Source organism: Galeopterus variegatus, unplaced genomic scaffold, assembly GCF_000696425.1.
Source record: "Galeopterus variegatus unplaced genomic scaffold, G_variegatus-3.0.2 Scaffold1718, whole genome shotgun sequence".
Taxonomy (NCBI): Eukaryota; Metazoa; Chordata; class Mammalia; order Dermoptera; family Cynocephalidae; genus Galeopterus; species Galeopterus variegatus.
Genome location: NW_007727829.1, coordinates 313,246 through 332,875, shown reverse-complemented (window position 1 = coordinate 332,875; position 19,630 = coordinate 313,246). Strand labels below are relative to the sequence as shown.

Below are 19,630 nucleotides of genomic sequence, written 5' to 3'. Positions count from 1 at the left end.
TTTTATACTGCAACATGCAATGTAAAGTCAAGCATTCTATAACATGATTCTATCACAGCAGCCAGTTTTAATAAGAAAACATGGCAGAGAATTGCACACCATATCTTAAGATTTCCCCCTATAAATACTTGGTAAGTATAAATAACGTGGTATCTAGGATTTGCTTTAAAATACAAGAGAAAGGTGGGAAAAGTAGTGAAGAGCAAGACTGACCAAAGGCTGGCCATTTTTGAAGCTGGGGATGGTACATGGCCCTATAAATACTTGGTAAGTATAAATAACGTGGTATCTAGGATTTGCTTTAAAATACAAGAAAAAGGTGGGAAAAGTAGTGAAGAGCAAGACTGACCAAAGGCTGGCCATTTTTGAAGCTGGGGATGGTACATGCGAGTTCATCATTTTCTTCTCTCTATTCTTTACATCTGAATGTGTCCATAATCTCTTGTTTTACTCTTTTACTGACAGTCAAGATACAGTTTATTGGGGGAATTAATATGCCCTCTGGGATGAAGGCATGACTTCTATAACACTCTTCAGACAGAGAAATGTATCTGCTTAACGTAACAAGAGTGACCTGGGGCCTCCCTCAGTTCCAACGAACAGAGCTTTTTCTACATGCTATGCTTTTCATCTACAAGGGTTCAAGACACCCTCCCACACTGAAATTTTACAATTTCTAGTTTTTCACACATAAAAGGCTTTACTTAATCATACAAAAATGTGCTCCCCAACTAGCAAATGGCTTCCATCTGGTACTTTAATTTTAAAGAGACAGCTACATGGGGAATGACTGACTACTCATTGCATAAACCATACAATAAATGGCACAACAGGAAACCATGTTATTTGTGAAATCAAGCTTTCCTTCAGGTTGGATGTGTGCACACATGTTTTGTCTTCTTAAAGGGATCAAGCTGCATTTTAATGGCCCCTTACCACTGCAAGCAAAGGAAAGCTAACTGCTACTCTACGGTGACCCAGCATTTCTCAGGATTTGTTTGGCCAAGACATGTTAGAAAGTGTTCTGTGCGAAAAGGGTCCCAAGGCCAATATGTTTGGGAAATGCTGCCCCTACTGCCCCTGGCATATCTATCACTCTCCCTCTAAACAGGTTTCCTATAGCACCACCAGGAGAAGCACTGCTTGACATCTTTTTAAATTCCATCTAAACACTCCATTAGCATATTATACAAGAAAAAAATTTATAGTTAAGTATATAAAAACCATACCTGAGTACAATCATACCATAAATAAAAATGCTCAGCAATAAAAAGGATTAAACTATTGATACACACAACAACTTATGTGGATCTTGAGATCATGATGGTCAGTGAAAAAAAGCCAGTCTTAAAAAGCTACATATACTACATGATTCCGTTTATATAACATTCTCAAAAAGACAAAAATCATAGAAACAGAAAACAGCTTAGTGGTTGTTAGGGATTAGGGATGGTGGGTGGGAAGGGTGTGGGTCTAACTATTAAGGGGTGGCAGGGGGAGATCCTCATGGATGGCATAATTCTGTATCAACTGTGATGGTGGTACACACATCTAGATGTGGTAAAATGACACAGAACTATGTATACACATTGTACCAATGTCAAGTTCTTGGTTTTGATATTGCACTATAATTATGTGAAAAATCAAGTGAAGAGTACACTGGAACATCTCTGTACTATATCTTTGCAACTTACTGTAAAGCAAAAATTATTTCAAAATAAAGTTAAAATGAAATTAAAATTGCATAAAGATATATACACATACACACAAATGAATGCACATACTCTGGTGAAACTATAGATTGTACCAATGTCAATTCCCTGGTTTTATGGTGTACAATAGGTATACAAGATATTACTACTAGGGGAAACTGGGTATAGAAGACTTGCCTGCATTTTTTTTTTTTTTGCAACTTCATAAATACCTATCATTATTTCAAAATTAAAAAAAATTAAGGTTAATAAAAGCATAGAAATAAGTAAACAAAACTCTTTCGTGTATGCGCACTTATACAGACACACATACCTGAAAAGTTAGAAAACAGTCTTGTGTAGGAAGAGAATCTGTTTTTGATCAGCCATTGCTGTGTTTCCTGGATTGTAGCTGAAGGCTGAAGTTGCTATTAACAAAGAAAATGAACATAAATAGATAAATTAGTCAAACTTACAAAAATACCCCAAGTCACTGGCATGTTATAAAGAACATTTAAACAAAACACAGAAAGCCTCAAAGTTTGAAGTAAAAAATACCCAAGAAGAGCATGAGTCTGACCACTCAGCAACCCAAATAATGACTCAAGCCCTTGTCAGAAACTTAAAAATGTAGGACACTGAAAGCATCTGATCATTTTAGTGAAGATACTTACTTCACCAGAGGCCTGTGAAACACCATCTCCATGATGATTTGGGGAAGAAGAATTGCTGGGGAAAAAGGAAAAGGGAAAAAAAGATGGTTTATAGGATTTTTTTTTTCCTTTTTGTCTTTTTTCGTGACCGGCAACGGGATCGCAACCCTCTGTGTCGCGCCCGTACTGCGACCAGCAATGGGATGGCAACCCTCGGTGTCGCACCCGCACCGTGCTCAACCAGTGAGCGGACCGGTCTCTATATGGGATCCGAACCCTCAGCGGCAGCGCTGCCACGCTCCCAAGCGCCGCACTCTACCGAGTGCGCCACCGGGCCGGCCCAGGATTTTTTTTTTAATCAATACATTAAAGGCTATTAAACTAAATAAATGTAAAATAAGGCAATACTGTGGGAGAGAGCTATATAGGTTTACAACAAGAATGCAGGAACGATAGGTTAAGGTGTGAATATGACGAGATTAAGACACAGAAAACTGTCTTCTCCATCTGTTCTAGTAAGAAATTCAAGTTTTGTAAAACAAAAGGGTTCTGCCAATCATCTCCAAGGTTGTCAAGAAAATCAGGGCTACTCATTCATTTTAGTTAGGAAAAAAAGATGAGAAGTCAAGTAAGATAAATACCTGAATATAACTGCAAAAAAAAATCTACCTTAAGAAAACAATGAGTTACAAGAAATGGTATAATGATCCTAAGCAGTGCTGGCCAGTTAGCTCATTTGGTTAGAGCACAAGTAACAACAAGGTCATGGTCCCCATGCCAGCCAGCTGACCAAAAAAATGATCCTAAGCAAATATAAAATGGTACTCCTTTAGTACATATATCCACGATTAAAGAGTAAAATTCAAGAGAACAAAAGAAACTAACTAGTATTACTCCCCAGCGTTTCTCAGGTAAAATGAAAAACAACTCCACAGGGAATGTGGCCATCTTCCTGGCTCCTCCACTGACTCCTTTCTTAGCACCTACATCTTAGGTTTAAGATGTGGCTAGTTTACATCCTTCTCCACCCACTAAAACGTAAGCTTTTTCAGACAAGGTTTGTCTGTTTGGTCACATATATCACAGCACCTAGAACAGTGCTGGGAACACAGTGGGCTCTCAGGAAATATCCAGTCAACTAGTGAGGACATGAATTCACAGCTCATCTGTCAAGTCATAATCATTTTCTAAGATGACTCAGAGAGGACTGACTAGGAAACTAGAAGAGCCCTCCTACACGGTAACATGCTGGTCCTCTGGTCTCTCCCCTATGTTTCACATTCCTTAAAAGCATAATAACCTACATGAAAACAAGCCGCCTCATCAGTTTATCCATCTCCTCAGGGGAAAAGCATATTTTTGCATCTCATTAGACCTTGTCAGCATGACCACAGCATTAAAAAAGAGAAACTCTTCCTTTGTGGTCTTAGCTTTCCATAATTTTCCTCCTCAACAAGGAATCTGCTGTTCTCAACTACTCTGCATTAGTTCTTCAGCAAAGCCCCCAGGAATGCAAGGCTCCTGCATGGTGCCCCTGCATCTTCAGGGTGGGAAAAGAAACAGGGCAGAAAATAATCTTAACATATGCAAGTCTTAGTTTCACCTTAACAACTCACTCAGTCCTTCTTTCTTTACCTATAACCCATTAATGTTGTCTTTAGTCTCACAAAGAGTGTATCTTGACTGTATCTTGAAAATGCCCCCTCATCTACAATTACCACAGTTGTGAATGTTTGAGGCACGGAGGGCTAGGAGAAAAGAGGCTGTTAGGCAAAGAAAAGACAATGACTGTCCTCCGACATTGAGGTACAAGCTATTTCCCATTACTACTATATACTTCAGATATACAAAAAAGAGGTTGCTATAAAGGAAGAGGAAGGGAAATGAAGGAGCATGAGATCAGTCAGCTGCAAGCACACAGTTATACATGTCACATACCTGTCTGGGACACTGCAAGTGCTCTGCTGTGGGGAGGTGAAAGTGGGCGCTGGGGAAGGGCTGTTATTCACATAGGCTGTGGGGGTATCAGGCCACGGAGAACACTAAGGATAGAAACAGAAATAAATTAATGATATGTTTTTTAAAATATGTGGAAGAAATATTTTTGTAATTCACTGTCTAGTCTGGCCAAATGCAGGATTACAAAACACAAGACACTTGATGCTCATCAAGCAACCTCACAGACACATGTCAAATTTACTTCCGTGTGGCAAAGAAAAATTTTACCTGCTGTGTGCAGCTAGACACTGATTAATCTTACAGAAGACCTGAAGTGATGACAGCAGCAAAAATTTATAAAGGCATTTTAAATATACACTTAAGTATAATTTACTTTCAAGGACGTCCACCTCCCTCTTTACCAGTATCCTCTATCAGTTCCCCAACAGGCACCTATCAAAGTTTACAAATAGAAGAGACAAGAGAGGATTCATAAGCAACATCTGATACCACATGGTGACCTGGACAGTGGCTCTGTCCTACCTAGTTCTCCTTTGGCCCCCTTCCCCAAGGAGCAGCCTTGCCAGTACCCATCTGCTTCTTTGATATCTCTTAAGATTAACTGTACTCAAAGTAAGGCTAGACATGCCAAGTAACAAAATACATCAACTGTATATGGTACTGCCTCTATCTATCTATCTACATGTTTGTTTATATTTCCTGGAAGGGATATATATGATGAACTTAAATATTTTTCAGCCCTAGGCAAAATTCTGACCAGAGATAAAGGTACAGAGACACACTGACTATTATTACAACTATGAGAGCTGAAGAAGCCAAAGACAAAAGCATGCTAAGCAGGCCATGGTAGTCTTCAACCCTGAGGAATGAAGGTAATCCATTTCACTCCACAGACATTCTTTCTAAAACTAATCTGCCTGAGAATGCCTTCAGTTTCAAGGGTCCCTTTTCATAATCACCCTTCTCCCGTTTTACAGAAGAAAGGCACGTATCTAACCATAGCCCTGGGGTATAAGACTCTCCCAGAGCCAAGCAAAAGATATTAGGAAAGATACTGAGAAAGTTTTTCTGTAAGTCAGGTGGTTTTCAATTCTTTACTTTTAAAATAATTCGGGAGGACCTACTGTTACAGCTGACATAAACTGAAATAATCTACCATATCATACAAAAAGACAGATTACTGGGATTTTTGGCAATGACTCAAAAGGAGTTCCAAGACCTGAATGACACAGCACTAAAAGAAAAATCCTCTAAACGAAGTTTCTCATATCTACAAAAAAAAATCTAGAACTAATGTTCAATCCTTTCTCATCATTCAAGATGCATTCCCAATAACATATCTTTTATTTTTAATAATTATTGATCAAAATTGGTATTATTTGTTGTTTCGATAAATTGGTACTGAGAATCATAGCATTTCTCAACTGAGTTAAGAGCCTATGGTCACAGGAAATTTTAGAAATTAAATTTCAAAGATTTAAGGTTGTAAAGATTCAAAGGTTGTAAAGAATTAGAATGATAATTAAAAGTTTTGCAGGCATAAAAGTATAACAAATTAGGATATAATTTAAGGGTAGTAGAATAGAAACATGAGAGAAGAAGAAAGAATAGAGTAGAACTGTGGATTTAACTAAAGAGCTTCATCATGAACTTTTTAAATAATAATGTGTCAAATTGCTATGGCATTTAGATCCCACAGAATGCACTTCAAAGCATAATGTAATAATTTTATCTTAAATTATAAATACAGATATTCACCATGCCAGAAGACTGCCTCCTTAGCAACTATTTAAATTTATGATGAAAACTTTCAGATGTCAACTTGAAAATGTATAAGGGATTATATATCCTTTTTAAAAGTTCTTTTGAGTGGTAAAGTGTCAAGATCACTAGTGTGAAGGAGATAAGAAACTGTAAAGCACTCTGAGGGCAGAGACCAAGTCTCACCAATGATTACAGGGACTTAAAATCCATGTCTGACACCCATCAATAGCAAGGATACAAAGAAAATAAAATAGAAATCTCAGAATCTTAACATTCTTTACAACTACCCCAATTATGTATCCTTTCAAAAACGGGGAAAATGACTGCAGACTTATTGTTTCAACTATTATCAATCTAATGTGTGCTGGACAGCTTTGCTAAACGTATTGCATGGCATACCAATTTCACTATATATGACATTTTATACAGTGCCCATTCTTTTAAAACTAGGGCATTTGTTTTTCTTTCCATCCTACAGAGTATGAACTCCTCGGCTTATGCAGTTTCAGGAACCCAAGACCCTGTGAGCTGGCTAGCAAATCTAATCACTTATAGGTGTCACATGCTTGCTGTCACCTCCATTACCTAGAAGATTTTCCTGCTACACCATCCTCCCCAGATACAAAATATTACAACACAGCATAACACACGCATCAAAATATCAAGTCTCGCCAAATTTGCTTTGGTAATTACTGCCAGCTGTTTGAGGAATGAAGCCATCAAAAGCTTCAAGTCAATATGGCAGAATAAGGTAGAGACACACCAAGTTTACTGAAACTCCATAAACATACCTATTTCACATTTACACATTTAGCAGTAGAATAGTGTTGTTAAAAGTAAGCAATGGTGGTACCTATGTTCCCGAAGACAGCCTGTAAATCATAAAGGTTCTAGCAATATCTGGCCTGGAATCACATAGTTAGGGTTATCAGTACATTGTGAACACGGTCGCTTCCCAAGTAGATTAAAGAATGATGACCCATTTTTGGCTGTAGGAACTGGCAGCCCTGATTTGAACCAATCAAATACAGCTCAGAGGCAAAGACCAACAGATACACTAAGGGTTCTGTTGTGCAGAATCTCCTGGGAACCAAGAGTAGTGACTATTCAGTGTGGGACCATTTCATACAGAACCTTTTAGACTTTAACAGTAAGTCCTGGATATCCCCTTTGACTGAAAACCAAATGTAATTATATGAAAATTGTAAGAAATGTTGGCATTTGAAGAAATACATGAAATGCTGTGGACTTTCTTATAAGGGATTAATCTGCATCTTGGTTTTTAAAAATAGGTTTCTAAGATGAGCTCTAACCACTCCTAGAAGCATCTTAACTAAATCAAATGCAACCACGGTAGCAAGCAACACACTAGGAAGATGTGAAATCCCAGGCCAGTGAACTGCTGACGTTTTACATACTTTAGACTTGAGTTAAGAATCATTAAGAATTTACCAACAACTTTCCTATCTGCAGATTAGCTCTGGGCTATAAATTAGTTAAAAGGATTTATAATAGGAAGAAAAAATGATTTGAGTTACCAGGATCCCTCCAAAGAAGTTCACTAAGAACCATCTGTGTGGGTCTTCGCTGGGAAATCAGAAGAGGATAAAAACATAAAATTGGAGGAGTGGACATTTTGAGGAAGGTGTATACAGTTGTTCCAACAACCTTTGATTTGAATCAAAAAAGCCCAGTTAAAGAAAATACAACATGGTACTCCATGTGGCACTAGGATGAGTACATTTTCAGTTTCACTACATAGAGAAGCATTTAAAACATTTTTACTCCAGGGCTGGCTCGTGGCTCACTAGGGAGAGTGTGGTGCTGATAAAACATTTTTACTCAATGTATTAATTTAGTAATGAGGTTCTTGTGAGAGTGCTTGTGTGAGTGACTTTCAAAATCTACAGTTAATCACAGAAATACATATAAGTGAAAAATTCATTTTTGGCACCTTAATAGTGGAAACACTGCAATGATGAATAGGATAGCCATTAATACATATGATGACACTTATTTTTAAGAATTCTTTATATTTACTGTGGGTATATAGCTGATCTAAGTTTGCATAACAGGATAATCCTTTGTGGACTATTAGATGAAGAATTGCGTCATAAAATAAAGGTTTAGTGTACTTAACCTGACAAAGCTCATCTTAACCAAAAGCCCCGTGACGGCATGTTGGGGAAATACAGGCCTAAGTGTAGCAAGGTGCACTATTTTGGCCTGAAGCTTTAAGTCACAATGCAGGTGTAAAGAGGAAACACTAACACAGTCAAAGATTTTTTCTACCAGTGCTGCCAAATAGGCTTTTAAAAGCACAGACAGACACACAGTATTATATTACAGGCAGGGAAATGCTACCTAAAATATTGCACATGTTATTGTCAAGCTTGCTGCCATCATTTCTATAACTATCCATGGAATTTTCTTATGTATACCCATGAGAAAGCAAAACCTTTTTTAATTACACAAAAATGATAAATATTTCACAAAAAATAATTTCAATTAATTTCAGTGCTCACGAAAGGAGGTGTGTGTAAAGGAGAGGGAGTGAGGGAGGAAAGGAGACAGGGAGGGAACACATATCTCTGTCTTTTTTTCCCTTCAAAACCACCCAGTATGGTCAACATTGTTTTTGCTTTGTTTTAAAGTGTTAGATTTAGGAAATTTTTCTCAGTGAGGAACAAACAGAAAGCAGGACGTCTAAACAAAAGCAAATTAAATCAAGACATGGACATCAAAAACAATTTTGGCTTTACTTTTCGGTGGAAGTTGGTCCTATATCTAACACTGCACAAGGTTTCTTGCACAATGAAAAGAGAAGCAGAAGTCCCTTACACTGCCTCGCTTTGCCAGAGAATCACCGTAGTCTGCTGGCAAAGTCCGCTTGCTGGACTTTTTCTGCTCATGTTCAACTGCATCTTCAATTATAGGCTCAAGCCTCATCTGGACAAACACCAAAGATTGGGATCAATGTCTTTTCATTATACAAAGAAAGATCTAATACCCTGTTTCATGTCTCTGCAGTCCAATTAAACAAATGTATGACTAACAGGATTCAAAGTTAAAGAAAATGCAAAACCCCAGCAGTGACAAAAGTCAGACATTCTAGGCCCCAACTTAATCTCTTGCCAACTTCAAAGTTTTTAAGGTCTGTTTTTAAGACCTGATTGGGATTTCAGCATCTTCACTCAAGATCCCACCCAGGAAACTAATCTATTAAAAGCCCAAAGTTTAAATAAAATATTTCCCCCACAAATTTCACAAAGATATCATCTCAATCTACCACCCAATCTTTCCCAACCCCTTTGTAATGAAATTCATCTTAGAAACAGTGATAATATGCAAACCTCTGCTTCTCTTCCAAAATAAACACTGCTCCACATTACCTCTGTGAGGATTGTTGTATCATAAGACGGCTGATACTTTTCTTTTTCATGAGCTGTTCTCTTCTCCATTTTCTCTCGGTCAGTTTTTTGTTTCCTGTCTGCACCTTTAGGCTTAAAAACAAAGTAGATTATTTCATCCATCAGGCTTCAGACAAACAGCTTTACAAGCAAAACTGGGCCTTAACTTTTGCAAGCCTAGTTTCCATCTCTTACCTTAAAAACTTTGATTTGGCAACTAGCTGAGTGTAGATGATCCGTATATTCCCCATTTTCATTCTGTTTAAAGGTGTCAACCTGAATCCTAAAAGGCACTCCCTTTTCACCTCCGTGCTTCCGTGGAGTAAATTCTGTGCTGATGCAGTGTACCTATAAAACAATTCAAGCTGAAATAGATTTGAGGTACCTTCCACTGATTGCCTTTCTATTTTGTTCCCTCTTGGACATCCTGCCACCACTGCAAATGCAAGATCATTTAAAACAAACTCCCACATATTAGTCAAATTACCTCTCATGAATTTCCTTAATTATTTTTAATACATAGCTTTCCCTTCATAAATCCAACTGAGTCTTTCTTGACTTTCTGAGAATAAGCTCTTCCCCCTTACAATACCTCTCTTCTAATGTAGGACTTGCTCCAATCAAGGGCATGATATTATTGCTTCTTATGTATGTCACCTACCTCCTCCCCTGACTATGTGCCACTCTCAGACCTAAACCCTGCTCAATCCACAGCAATCCCCACCTCATCAGTCAGAGCTTCTGTTATTTGCCCTCTACTGACATTACCCCTACTCTAGCCAACAAATCATCTTGCTGTTGTTCCCACACACACCAATTTGTGATATTTTGCCTGGGGAACTTCCAAAAACCAGAAGGCCCTAACTCGTCCTGCTTGTACCTTTCTAAATCTCTGGTCGACCCTTCAAAGTCCATTCAGGATTCTAGGGGTGGGGGTGGGGGGTGCGATACTCATCTTCTACCATCTCTTCTCATACCAACACAGATAACAGCCTTCGGGTGCCATACAGAGTCAGTAGCAAGACCTTGGTCAGATCTAACTGTTACACATCCCCTCTTCTAATGACTTGGTGTTAAAGCTGATCTCTGTAATATGATGGCACAGCGATATTTAAGGCCAGGTCTTAGATCACTTTCATTTACTACATAACTAGTTACCCTGTTAGACAAACACAAGTAGCATAAGAAGATATTCAACTCATATGAACCATGTCCCCAGTGATTATTAACTGATGAGAAATAATATTTGAAAGACCACCAAAATGCAAAATAATGGTTCTTTACAGTTCCTGCAAATGATAGCCTACTTAGGCTGGTCAGCACTTAAGTGGTTTTCTTTTTCTATATTACCTACTCAGTCGTTTAAATTCCACCACTTACGAATTTGAACACACTATTAAAATTACTGTTGATTTTTTTAACATAAAGTAATATTACATTTATTTTCTTTAATTCATCTCTTAGAGACATACAGTGAGTATTTATGGATGAAATGATACATCTGGGATTTGCTTTAAAGTATTCCAATAATAACTAAAAAAAAGAGAAACTACTAATAACTGTTGAAGCCAGGTAATGGATACATGGAGAATTCATTATTATTATTTTCCTTATTTGTGGGGATTTGAAAATTTCAATATTAGAATTATCTTTTAAATAAACCTAGAAAGAATTTTGAAACCTCAATCATATCCCTTTAAATGGTAGCTTTTGTTCAAGAGAAATATATCTCATACAAAAATAGAAATTTTGATTATTGTGACTACCAGTGGTAGAAAATAACATTTGAATAATGCTTTACATATCACAGAATGTCCTCATATATGTTAGTATATAATATGACAGATTTAGTAGATTAAACACAAATGAACGGTGTATGCAAAAAAGAAAAAGACATTGCAAGACAGTTTACAAATAAGCATTTAAAGAAAATGATATCATGTGTCAAGAATTCAATCCCACCACAGCCTTCTAAATGACTAGGTTAGTATGCTTCTAATAATGTAAAACTCCAAACCTGAATGAAAGCAGATGTGCGTTTTGCAGGGTCCCACAGAAATTCAACTGCATTCAACTGGCTTGGATTTGTTCTTGTGTCAATTATTCCCACAGACATTGGAATATCTATATTTTAAAAAGAAGTTACATAAAAGCTCATCCACTTTTTTAAATGATTAAAAAACTTTCAACTTACTATATTATGTTTTAATGAAATAATTACGTCCATGTTGAACTTATTCTTTCAATGTTCTCCATGGTCAACTTTGTCAACATTAAAATCCACCTAACAGGTATCATAGTTTCTCTTACCATGGTTTGTATTTCATTTTATTAAGAATATGATGAATGATGCCAATTGACAATTAAATGGTTTCAAAATCATTAAATTCTTGGTTCATTAGTTTAGCACCAAAATCCTACATCACTTTATAACTATAAAACTACTCTAAAGGTACACAGGATCCACTAACATCAAAACATTCTCCATATATTAATTACATGTGGCACAAACACATTAATAGGCATAGCTAAAAAATGCCCTCATCTCCATGGTCTTTTAATCATCGCCTGTACCTAAATCGAGAAGTCTGTCTCCTGGGCGATTCCACTTCCAGCCTTCAAGTTGCTGATGCTCTGTATATTGCAGCCGTCTGTCATGGAATACAACCCTAATGATGCTCTACGGAATAAGTAAGGAAAATGAGTACTGTTAAACTGCTCCAACTAAAATGCAGAAGCGTTTTCACTTATTATGCATTAATCTATAGTAGAAGAGCACACAAAAACATATTCTGCTTTAAATATTCTGTAAGTGAACTTTCTCCTCTTGGATACCTGGGATATGGTACATTATTTGGTGCAAAAAATTATAACTCAAACATAAAAAACACAAATAAAATGGTTACTTACATATACATTTTATAAAAAATTTTTATATTGCAATTCAAAATTAAGATCCATGCCCATAAAATTAGTGAGCAAGAATTACATCTCTATGCAGACAATGCCAGGTGCACACAGGAATTATTAAAGGAATTATTAAAATAAAAAGGTAGTATAAACAGAGACAGAGAAATCCAGGAAGAATGATAAAACTTTGTTAATTTATAATAATAGTTAATAATTGAGTTTCTTTATAAAGACAGTTATTTTATCAGCCAACAGGCAAAAAACAAAAACAAAAACCTGCTCACTCCTCCCAAAGGAGAACCTAAATGCAAAACTGATTCTCAATTACTTAACCTGCAAGTGAGATTTTCTGAGGTAAGCAAGGGAAAAAAAAAAAAAAAAAAATCACAGATAAATTTTACCCAAACACTCAAATTCCTAGGGAAGGCTTTTTAACTCTGCTCCACAAACTCTACGCCAGTTGCTGCTCTCCACCCATGCCTCCTTCACCTTCCATAAGTTTGGGTACCAACTACTGTTTCATTCCAGGAATATGATAACGGGTCATTAAAATGCAGGTATCAAAATGCAGACACCAAAATTGCACTAATTCATGTTTCTGACATTTTTATAAATAACTTTCTGAGACTATAATATAATAATTATATTTTCCTAGATTCTCTGCTGGTTTAAATAGGAAATCATTTGTAAGCAATACATAAATACTACCTTAGTACGCTGCTTCCCCTATCTCTCAAACATTATCCAAAACATAGCTGTTCAATATTTTGAAGAAAACCATATAGAAGTAGCAAGTTTCTCCTTTGAGATAGTTAAGACCAATGTAGGAGTACTCTGTAGGGCTTGGTTGCCACTCTGATCCATGCCCATCCTTCCCACCTGTACCACATCTGTAGGCCCTGCCCAGGCAAGCCACCAGCACCCACTTCACTCCACCACCTGCCGGCAGCAAAGCCCTCACATAGTGATGGCATATGGGCTAGTGGTGTCCCCTCGGACACCAATGCCAGTGGTTCCCATTTGCTAACCAGTTGATCTCTCAGAAGAAAGTGCAGCGCAGAAAATGTCATGATTTCATTTCTTCCATATTCAGGAAGAACCAGACTAAATCCACAGATTCAGATAAAAATGGTATGAAAACATAGGTATTAGACTTAAGAGCTTTACTAAGCCCCATTCCAGAAGGTCAGACTAAGATAACACAGTATGAAAGATGAAAGGAGAACCAAACTTAACAAGTTGCAAGATATAAAAGAAAACTGTGCAAATGAAACTAATAGAGAGAAAATCATTATCTGGAAGTTTTGACTAAAAGGAGACTTATTATACCTACAGAACTAGGAGTAGATGAAGGGGCCTTAACAAAAGACAAAAACAGAACAAGCAGTGAAAACACATCTCTGAATATACTTGTATTCAGCACATTCAAGAAGTTCCAAAAGCACCTTTGATAACCCATCATTTGAACCCCAAGATTCCTCCCAAATATGAATAACTGAAGATCATACATAGGGCCAGTAAATAAAACTCTAGAAGGTTGCAGTATATTTCAGAGATCCTCTAGCTGGAAAAGGATATGATTTACAAGAAATTCATTCTGTAGTCCTTGGTAGCAGCAGATGGTAGCTCTTCATCCTAGGCAAGCTCTCAGTTTATAAACTGGATGTATTCCGGCACATCCACCAAAAATCAGACATGTGTCTTATCAAATGGAAAATGAACCCAATGCAAAACCTTTTAAAAATTAACCCTTTTCAATAAGTGGGCTAAGTATTTACTGATACTGACACTTGCAAAATAAGTAAAACAGGTTAGGTAAAGTATGCTAGTGTAATCAGCAAAACATTCCTTGCATTTATAGCTCGATGGTCTTTCTACTGTCAATACAGTAGTCTACCCTTACCCAAAGTTTCACTTTCTGCAGTCTGAAAACAATTTTTTTTTTTGGTTGCTGGCTGGTACAGGGATCTGAACCCTTGACCCTGGTGTTATCAGCACCACACTCTAACCAAGTGAGCTAACCAGCCAGCCTCTGATCTGAAAATATTAAATGGAAAATTCCAGACATAAACAATTCATAAGTTTTAAGCTGCATGCAGTTCTATGCAGTGTGATGAAATCTCTCACTGTCCCTCTCTGTCCTAACCAGGATGTAAATCACTCCTTTGTCCAGGGTATCCAAGCTGTATATGCTACATGCCCATTAGTCATCAACATCATCATGGCTTGTGATCCAGGATCACTCGAAGCAGATGATCCTCTCCTGACATATTGTCAGAAGGTTAATAGTAGCCTTATACTATGGCATTTATCACACTTCATCTCATCACTAGGCATATTATCTTCTCATATTATCACAAGAAAAAGTGTGAGTACAGTATAATAAAATATTCTGAGAGAGACCACATTCACTTAACTTTTATTACAATATATTGTTATAATTGTTCTATTTTATTAAAGGTTATTGTTGTTAATCTCTTACTGTATCTATCATAGGCATGTATGTATAGGAAAAAACCAGAACATACAAGGTCTGGGACTACCTGTGGTTTCAGGCATCCAGTGGGGGTCTTGGAATGTATCCCCCATGGAGAGGGGGACTACTGTAGTTCATTATCTCATGATTGTCATTTTTGCCTTAATTTCTTATCTTTGTGTATTAAATGTTTTTACATGTTTTAATTTGGAAGTAAACCCAAGGCAATTGACCTTAAAGCAGGCATGCAACAATTTAATTGATGAATATTGTCATTCCAGGTCAATATGACAGGTATTTTAACTACCTTGCCAAAAGTATTTTCAAAATTATGTCTCACCTGTCAGACTAGTTATTTCTAAATCTTACCACCTATTCAGGAACTACCGTAAAAAGTCAGCTTGTCTTCACTGAGAAATGACAATGACAACTGCTTCAGAAATGACTTCCTTCAGTGCTTTGACAAAAACTTAAGTTTGGCATTTGGTCTAGATGACAAAGTTATATTTTCCTCAGAATGCTGAATGGTCATGAATGATGAACTGAGTTAAAATTATAAATTAGTAAATTCTATAATTCAGCACACACACACAAAGCACAAGGGGGAACTGATGAAAGAAACCAGCAAATTGTTGGTAACTGTTCATGTTGGTAGGAGAACTTATCATGAGAACTTATAACAGATACGGATGTATTTATCACATACCACCACTTGACAGATATATGTGGATTTATCCTACCATTCTAACTTCTGAGTATGTTTATATTTTACCAAAGCAAGAGGTTAAAAAAATTGTTCTAGCATTTTTAGATACAGTTTTAAAGACCTCTGTACAGGGCCCATTGATCCCTATTCAATTTTATTGCAGAATTTACAATTAAAACAATTTTTCAATCCCTTCACACTGATACATTTTTTTAAAAAACACAGCATCTTATGGTCATCAAATGTAACTTTCACAGTGACAGAAGAGTATACTCACATCTCCCCTTTAAAAAAAAATACTACTTGGTTGAATTTTAACTAGCGTTAACAACTGGCAGATGTGCCTGCCCAGAGGTGACCTTGGGAGCAACAAGCCACATGACCAGAGGATGCATAGAGAATCCCCAACATTTCTAAGCTTCCTAGACACTAGAACCTGAGTGCTGTTAGTCTGGCTCCTTGATCAAACTGTGAGTATTTGTCATAAGAGTGAAGCAGAGTATAGCCAATCCAAGTAGGACTTGCTTATTGTGAACAATGATGATGACTTCTTTAAACAGTGGGTCCAATCAGTATTTGCTACAGGCCAGAATGCCAATAAAAGGGGAAAGAAATAGACAATGTGACTCACCCTGGATGGGAATGACCAACCCCACTGACTGGGCATATAAGACAGACCCAAAGAGCAGATAATAACTGTGGGAATGGGTAAATAACCTTCTTCCTCTGTTCCAAGTATGTCAGAAGCTTCAGGAGTCAAAAGGAGAAATCTGAGAGCTCACTCCATGTTTGCAAGATGATAATCTAGTGACAACCAGATCCCCTATCTTTCCCTCATAGGGAAAAGAAAGATCCAAGCTCAACGGTCTACAGAATTGGGACTTCCTGCCCCAAGAGTAAGAAAAGTACTAAAATACTCCAAAGGCTCTCATCTCAGGCTTCCAAGTGCTGGGCAACTGGCTTTCCCAAACACACCAAATTAGTTAGAGCATCAAATTCAGACAGCCTGTCACCAAGCAATCCGAGCATCCATTCCCCCACCCAAGGCTGCCTTTCCCATGTTCACCCCCTAAAAAGGCAGATCCACAGAGTGGAGCATCTTCCCAATGGAATGCCTCTCAATACTGATGTCCCAGTAACACCTGGGCCCTGACATTACCACTCTGTGGGAAGACAGAAGGATCAGTAGAACTCATGCCTGCTTGTTGCTTGCTCACACCAGGCCACATGAAGTTTTGCCTCTCCCCAATGAAGCTTCTTCCATAAACCTTGCCCTGTAACACTGGGGAATTTATAATGAGCTGTGGTGCATGATAGGTAGAGGCTAGACGGACCCACCTTGCATGACACAAAGTGGGAAGGAATGGTTCTCAAGATATATCCTAAAAGGAACATGTTGGCTGGTCAATGGCTATGCCTCCTGCACCTAGAATGACTGACTTCATCCATATACATCAGTAGAGTGAACAGAGATTTCAAATTCTATTTAGTGAAACTTTAAGAGGTAAAATAACAGGAGTTTTAAAAGTTTTATATTAATACTTAAACTCTCCCCCACATTATCTTTTAAAGAGAAGCTTATGGTTTTTTATTGTGGTGCTGGGGTTTTTTCCCCCATAACTGCAACTAACTCTTCTATTGGTCCCTGGTTTCCAAGGGTCTTTCAAAAATTTACTTCATCCAATATCTGCTATAATTCCCATTTTACAGATGAGTAAACAAAATAGAGCTCAAAAACTTAAAACTTTTAATATAGTCATTGCTTCTTGAACTGAAATTAAATACTTTTTAAATAAAAACTCTTATAGCAAAACTGCTACTTTATTCAATTATTACAATATCTGTTAGGAATTAAAACAGATCACCCTTACCTTTACCAATTTTCCACTAATTTCAGGCATATCTCCCATTTTCCGATTATCCAACATCCGAATTTCATAGGACTGACCTATTTAAAGAAATTGTGTATCAAAAACAATCCATATAAAGAACATCACTCTGTGGAACATAATTCAACCTTCTCTCAGAACATACAATTACCCAATGTTAATTTGTTAATTTGCTACAGAAGCCAATTCAAGTTGATATTTCTCTTCCCAGCAAATCACACCATCCTTTCCTTCTTACACTATTACAGAAGAGTGAAAAGTTTCTCTATCAATTTATTTATTTATTTTTTTCCTTTTTTTTGTCTTTTTTCGTGTCCGGCAACGGATCGCAACCCTCAGTGTTGCGCCCGTACCGGACCGGGACCGGCCACGGGATCGCAACCCTTGGTGTCGCCCCCGCCCCTCGCTCAGCCAGTGAGCGGCCGGTCTGTATGTGGGATCCGAACCCTCGGCGGGAGCGCCACCGCGCTTCCCAAGCGGTGCACTATAGCAGTGCGCCACCAGGCCGGCCCCTCTCTATCAATTTATTTTCATCTACCACTCTCTTACACTAAATTTTTTTTTTTCTGGCAGCTGGCTGGTACAGGGATTGAACCCTGGACCTTGGTGTTACCAGCACCATGCTCTGACCAAATGAGCTAACCAGCCAGTCCCTAACAACTAAAGTTTTTACTATGCATGCATGCATTACTTGAGACTAATTTTTTTATAATAGCTTCTTTGAGATATAATTTATATACCACAAAATTCACCCTTTTAAAATGTGTAATTCATTTGTTTTTAGTATATTCAGAGTTGTGCAGCCATTATCACTAACCATTTTCAGAACCTTTTCATCATTCTAAAAGACACCCTATATCCATTAGCTTTCACTCTCCATCCTCCCCTTCCCACAGCCCCAGTCAACCACTCTTCTATTTTCTATCTCCATAAGAATTTGTTTATGCTGGACATTTCATATAAAGAGAATCATACAATATGTGGGTTTTTTGTGACTGGTTTCTTTTACTTAGCATAATGTTTTTGAGGTCCATCCATATTGTAGCATGTATCTGTACTTCATTCCTTTTTATTGCCAAATATTATTCCATTGCACAAACATACCAAATTTTATTTATCCATTCATGAACTGATGGACATTTGGGTTGTTTCCACTTTTTGGCTGCAATGAATGATACCATGAACATTTGTGTTCATAGTTTTTGTATGGACTAAGGCCACTTTTTAATCCTGGAGCCTTCCCTGCCATGTCCAATAAATCCAAATCACATTTCCCCACTGCTCAATAAGTGTCCATAAAAAAACACAAATAGACATCCACACACCAATCTAGATAATTAAGAAAATAAACTGCAAAAAATTAATTTTGGTGAATTTGGAACACATTATTATTTCTGGATTAGCTGTTATTAAATAATAAAAATGACAGTATAGGGCCGGCCCGGTGGCGCACTGCTACAGTGCGCCGCTTGGGAGCGCGGTGGCGCTCCCGCCGAGGGTTCGGATCCCACATACAGACCGGTTCCCGCTCACTGGCTGAGCGAGGTGCGGGAGCAACACCGAGGGTTGCGATCCCGTTGCCGGTCCCGGTCCGGTACGGGCGCGACACTGAGGGTTGTGATCCATTGCCGGACACGAAAAAAGACAGAAAAAAAAAAGACAGTATAATTTGGCATGCAGAAAATCACTTAAAGAATGCTTCTAGTACCACATGAACTGTCTTGAAACTCTTTATAATGTAACTATCAATATCTTATCCACACTGCCCCGGAGCTTATAGAAAAATATACAAAGGGTTCTTGATCACAGGTTCAAAATTCAACAAAAGGTTAAACTACTAATTTGCTCCAAGCTTGATAAGGGAAAACAATTATATTTAGTAAGTTACTAAGGAATATCCTTAAATTCATTCAGCAGATTGAGAGAGATTAACACTAAAAAACGTCTTTATGGCCAGAGACATTTTTAAAGAATTAAACGAAGATACAGATTGGAAGAAGATATTTGCAGCATAGCATACTTAACAATGGATCTGAATTCAGAAAACATTAAGAAATAATTTTTAAAATAAAGCATATAGATAGTTTTGAAAAATACACTACTGTACATTTTTAAAAAATTATACTCAACCCTGTAGAATTCAGGAAATAAAAATTAAAAGGTTTGTGCTGA

The 19,630-nt window shown here is 37.5% G+C and overlaps 1 protein-coding gene across 5 annotated transcripts in view; it reads right to left on the bottom strand.

Moving 5' to 3' along the window:
- Nucleotides 1–19,630, bottom strand: part of UBP1 (upstream binding protein 1 (LBP-1a)) — a 52,957-nt gene that overhangs the window by 9,316 nt on the left and 24,011 nt on the right. For 4 of the 5 annotated variants that reach the window (XR_550926.1, XR_550927.1, XM_008578565.1 and 1 more), the window contains exons 3-11: nt 17,441–17,517; nt 12,052–12,157; nt 11,495–11,601; nt 9,673–9,825; nt 9,460–9,570; nt 8,909–9,016; nt 4,283–4,386; nt 2,366–2,420; nt 2,026–2,119 (exon numbers count right to left, since the gene is read on the bottom strand). Coding sequence is in view for 3 of the 5 variants with exons in the window: in XM_008578565.1 (XP_008576787.1) it covers nt 2,026–2,119; nt 2,366–2,420; nt 4,283–4,386; nt 8,909–9,016; nt 9,460–9,570; nt 9,673–9,825; nt 11,495–11,601; nt 12,052–12,157; nt 17,441–17,517 (915 nt within the window). In the remaining 2 variants the exon portion in view is untranslated. The remainder of the gene's footprint in view (nt 1–2,025; nt 2,120–2,365; nt 2,421–4,282; nt 4,387–8,908; nt 9,017–9,459; nt 9,571–9,672; nt 9,826–11,494; nt 11,602–12,051; nt 12,158–17,440; nt 17,518–19,630) is intronic. The other variant, XM_008578566.1, reaches the window with a different exon arrangement.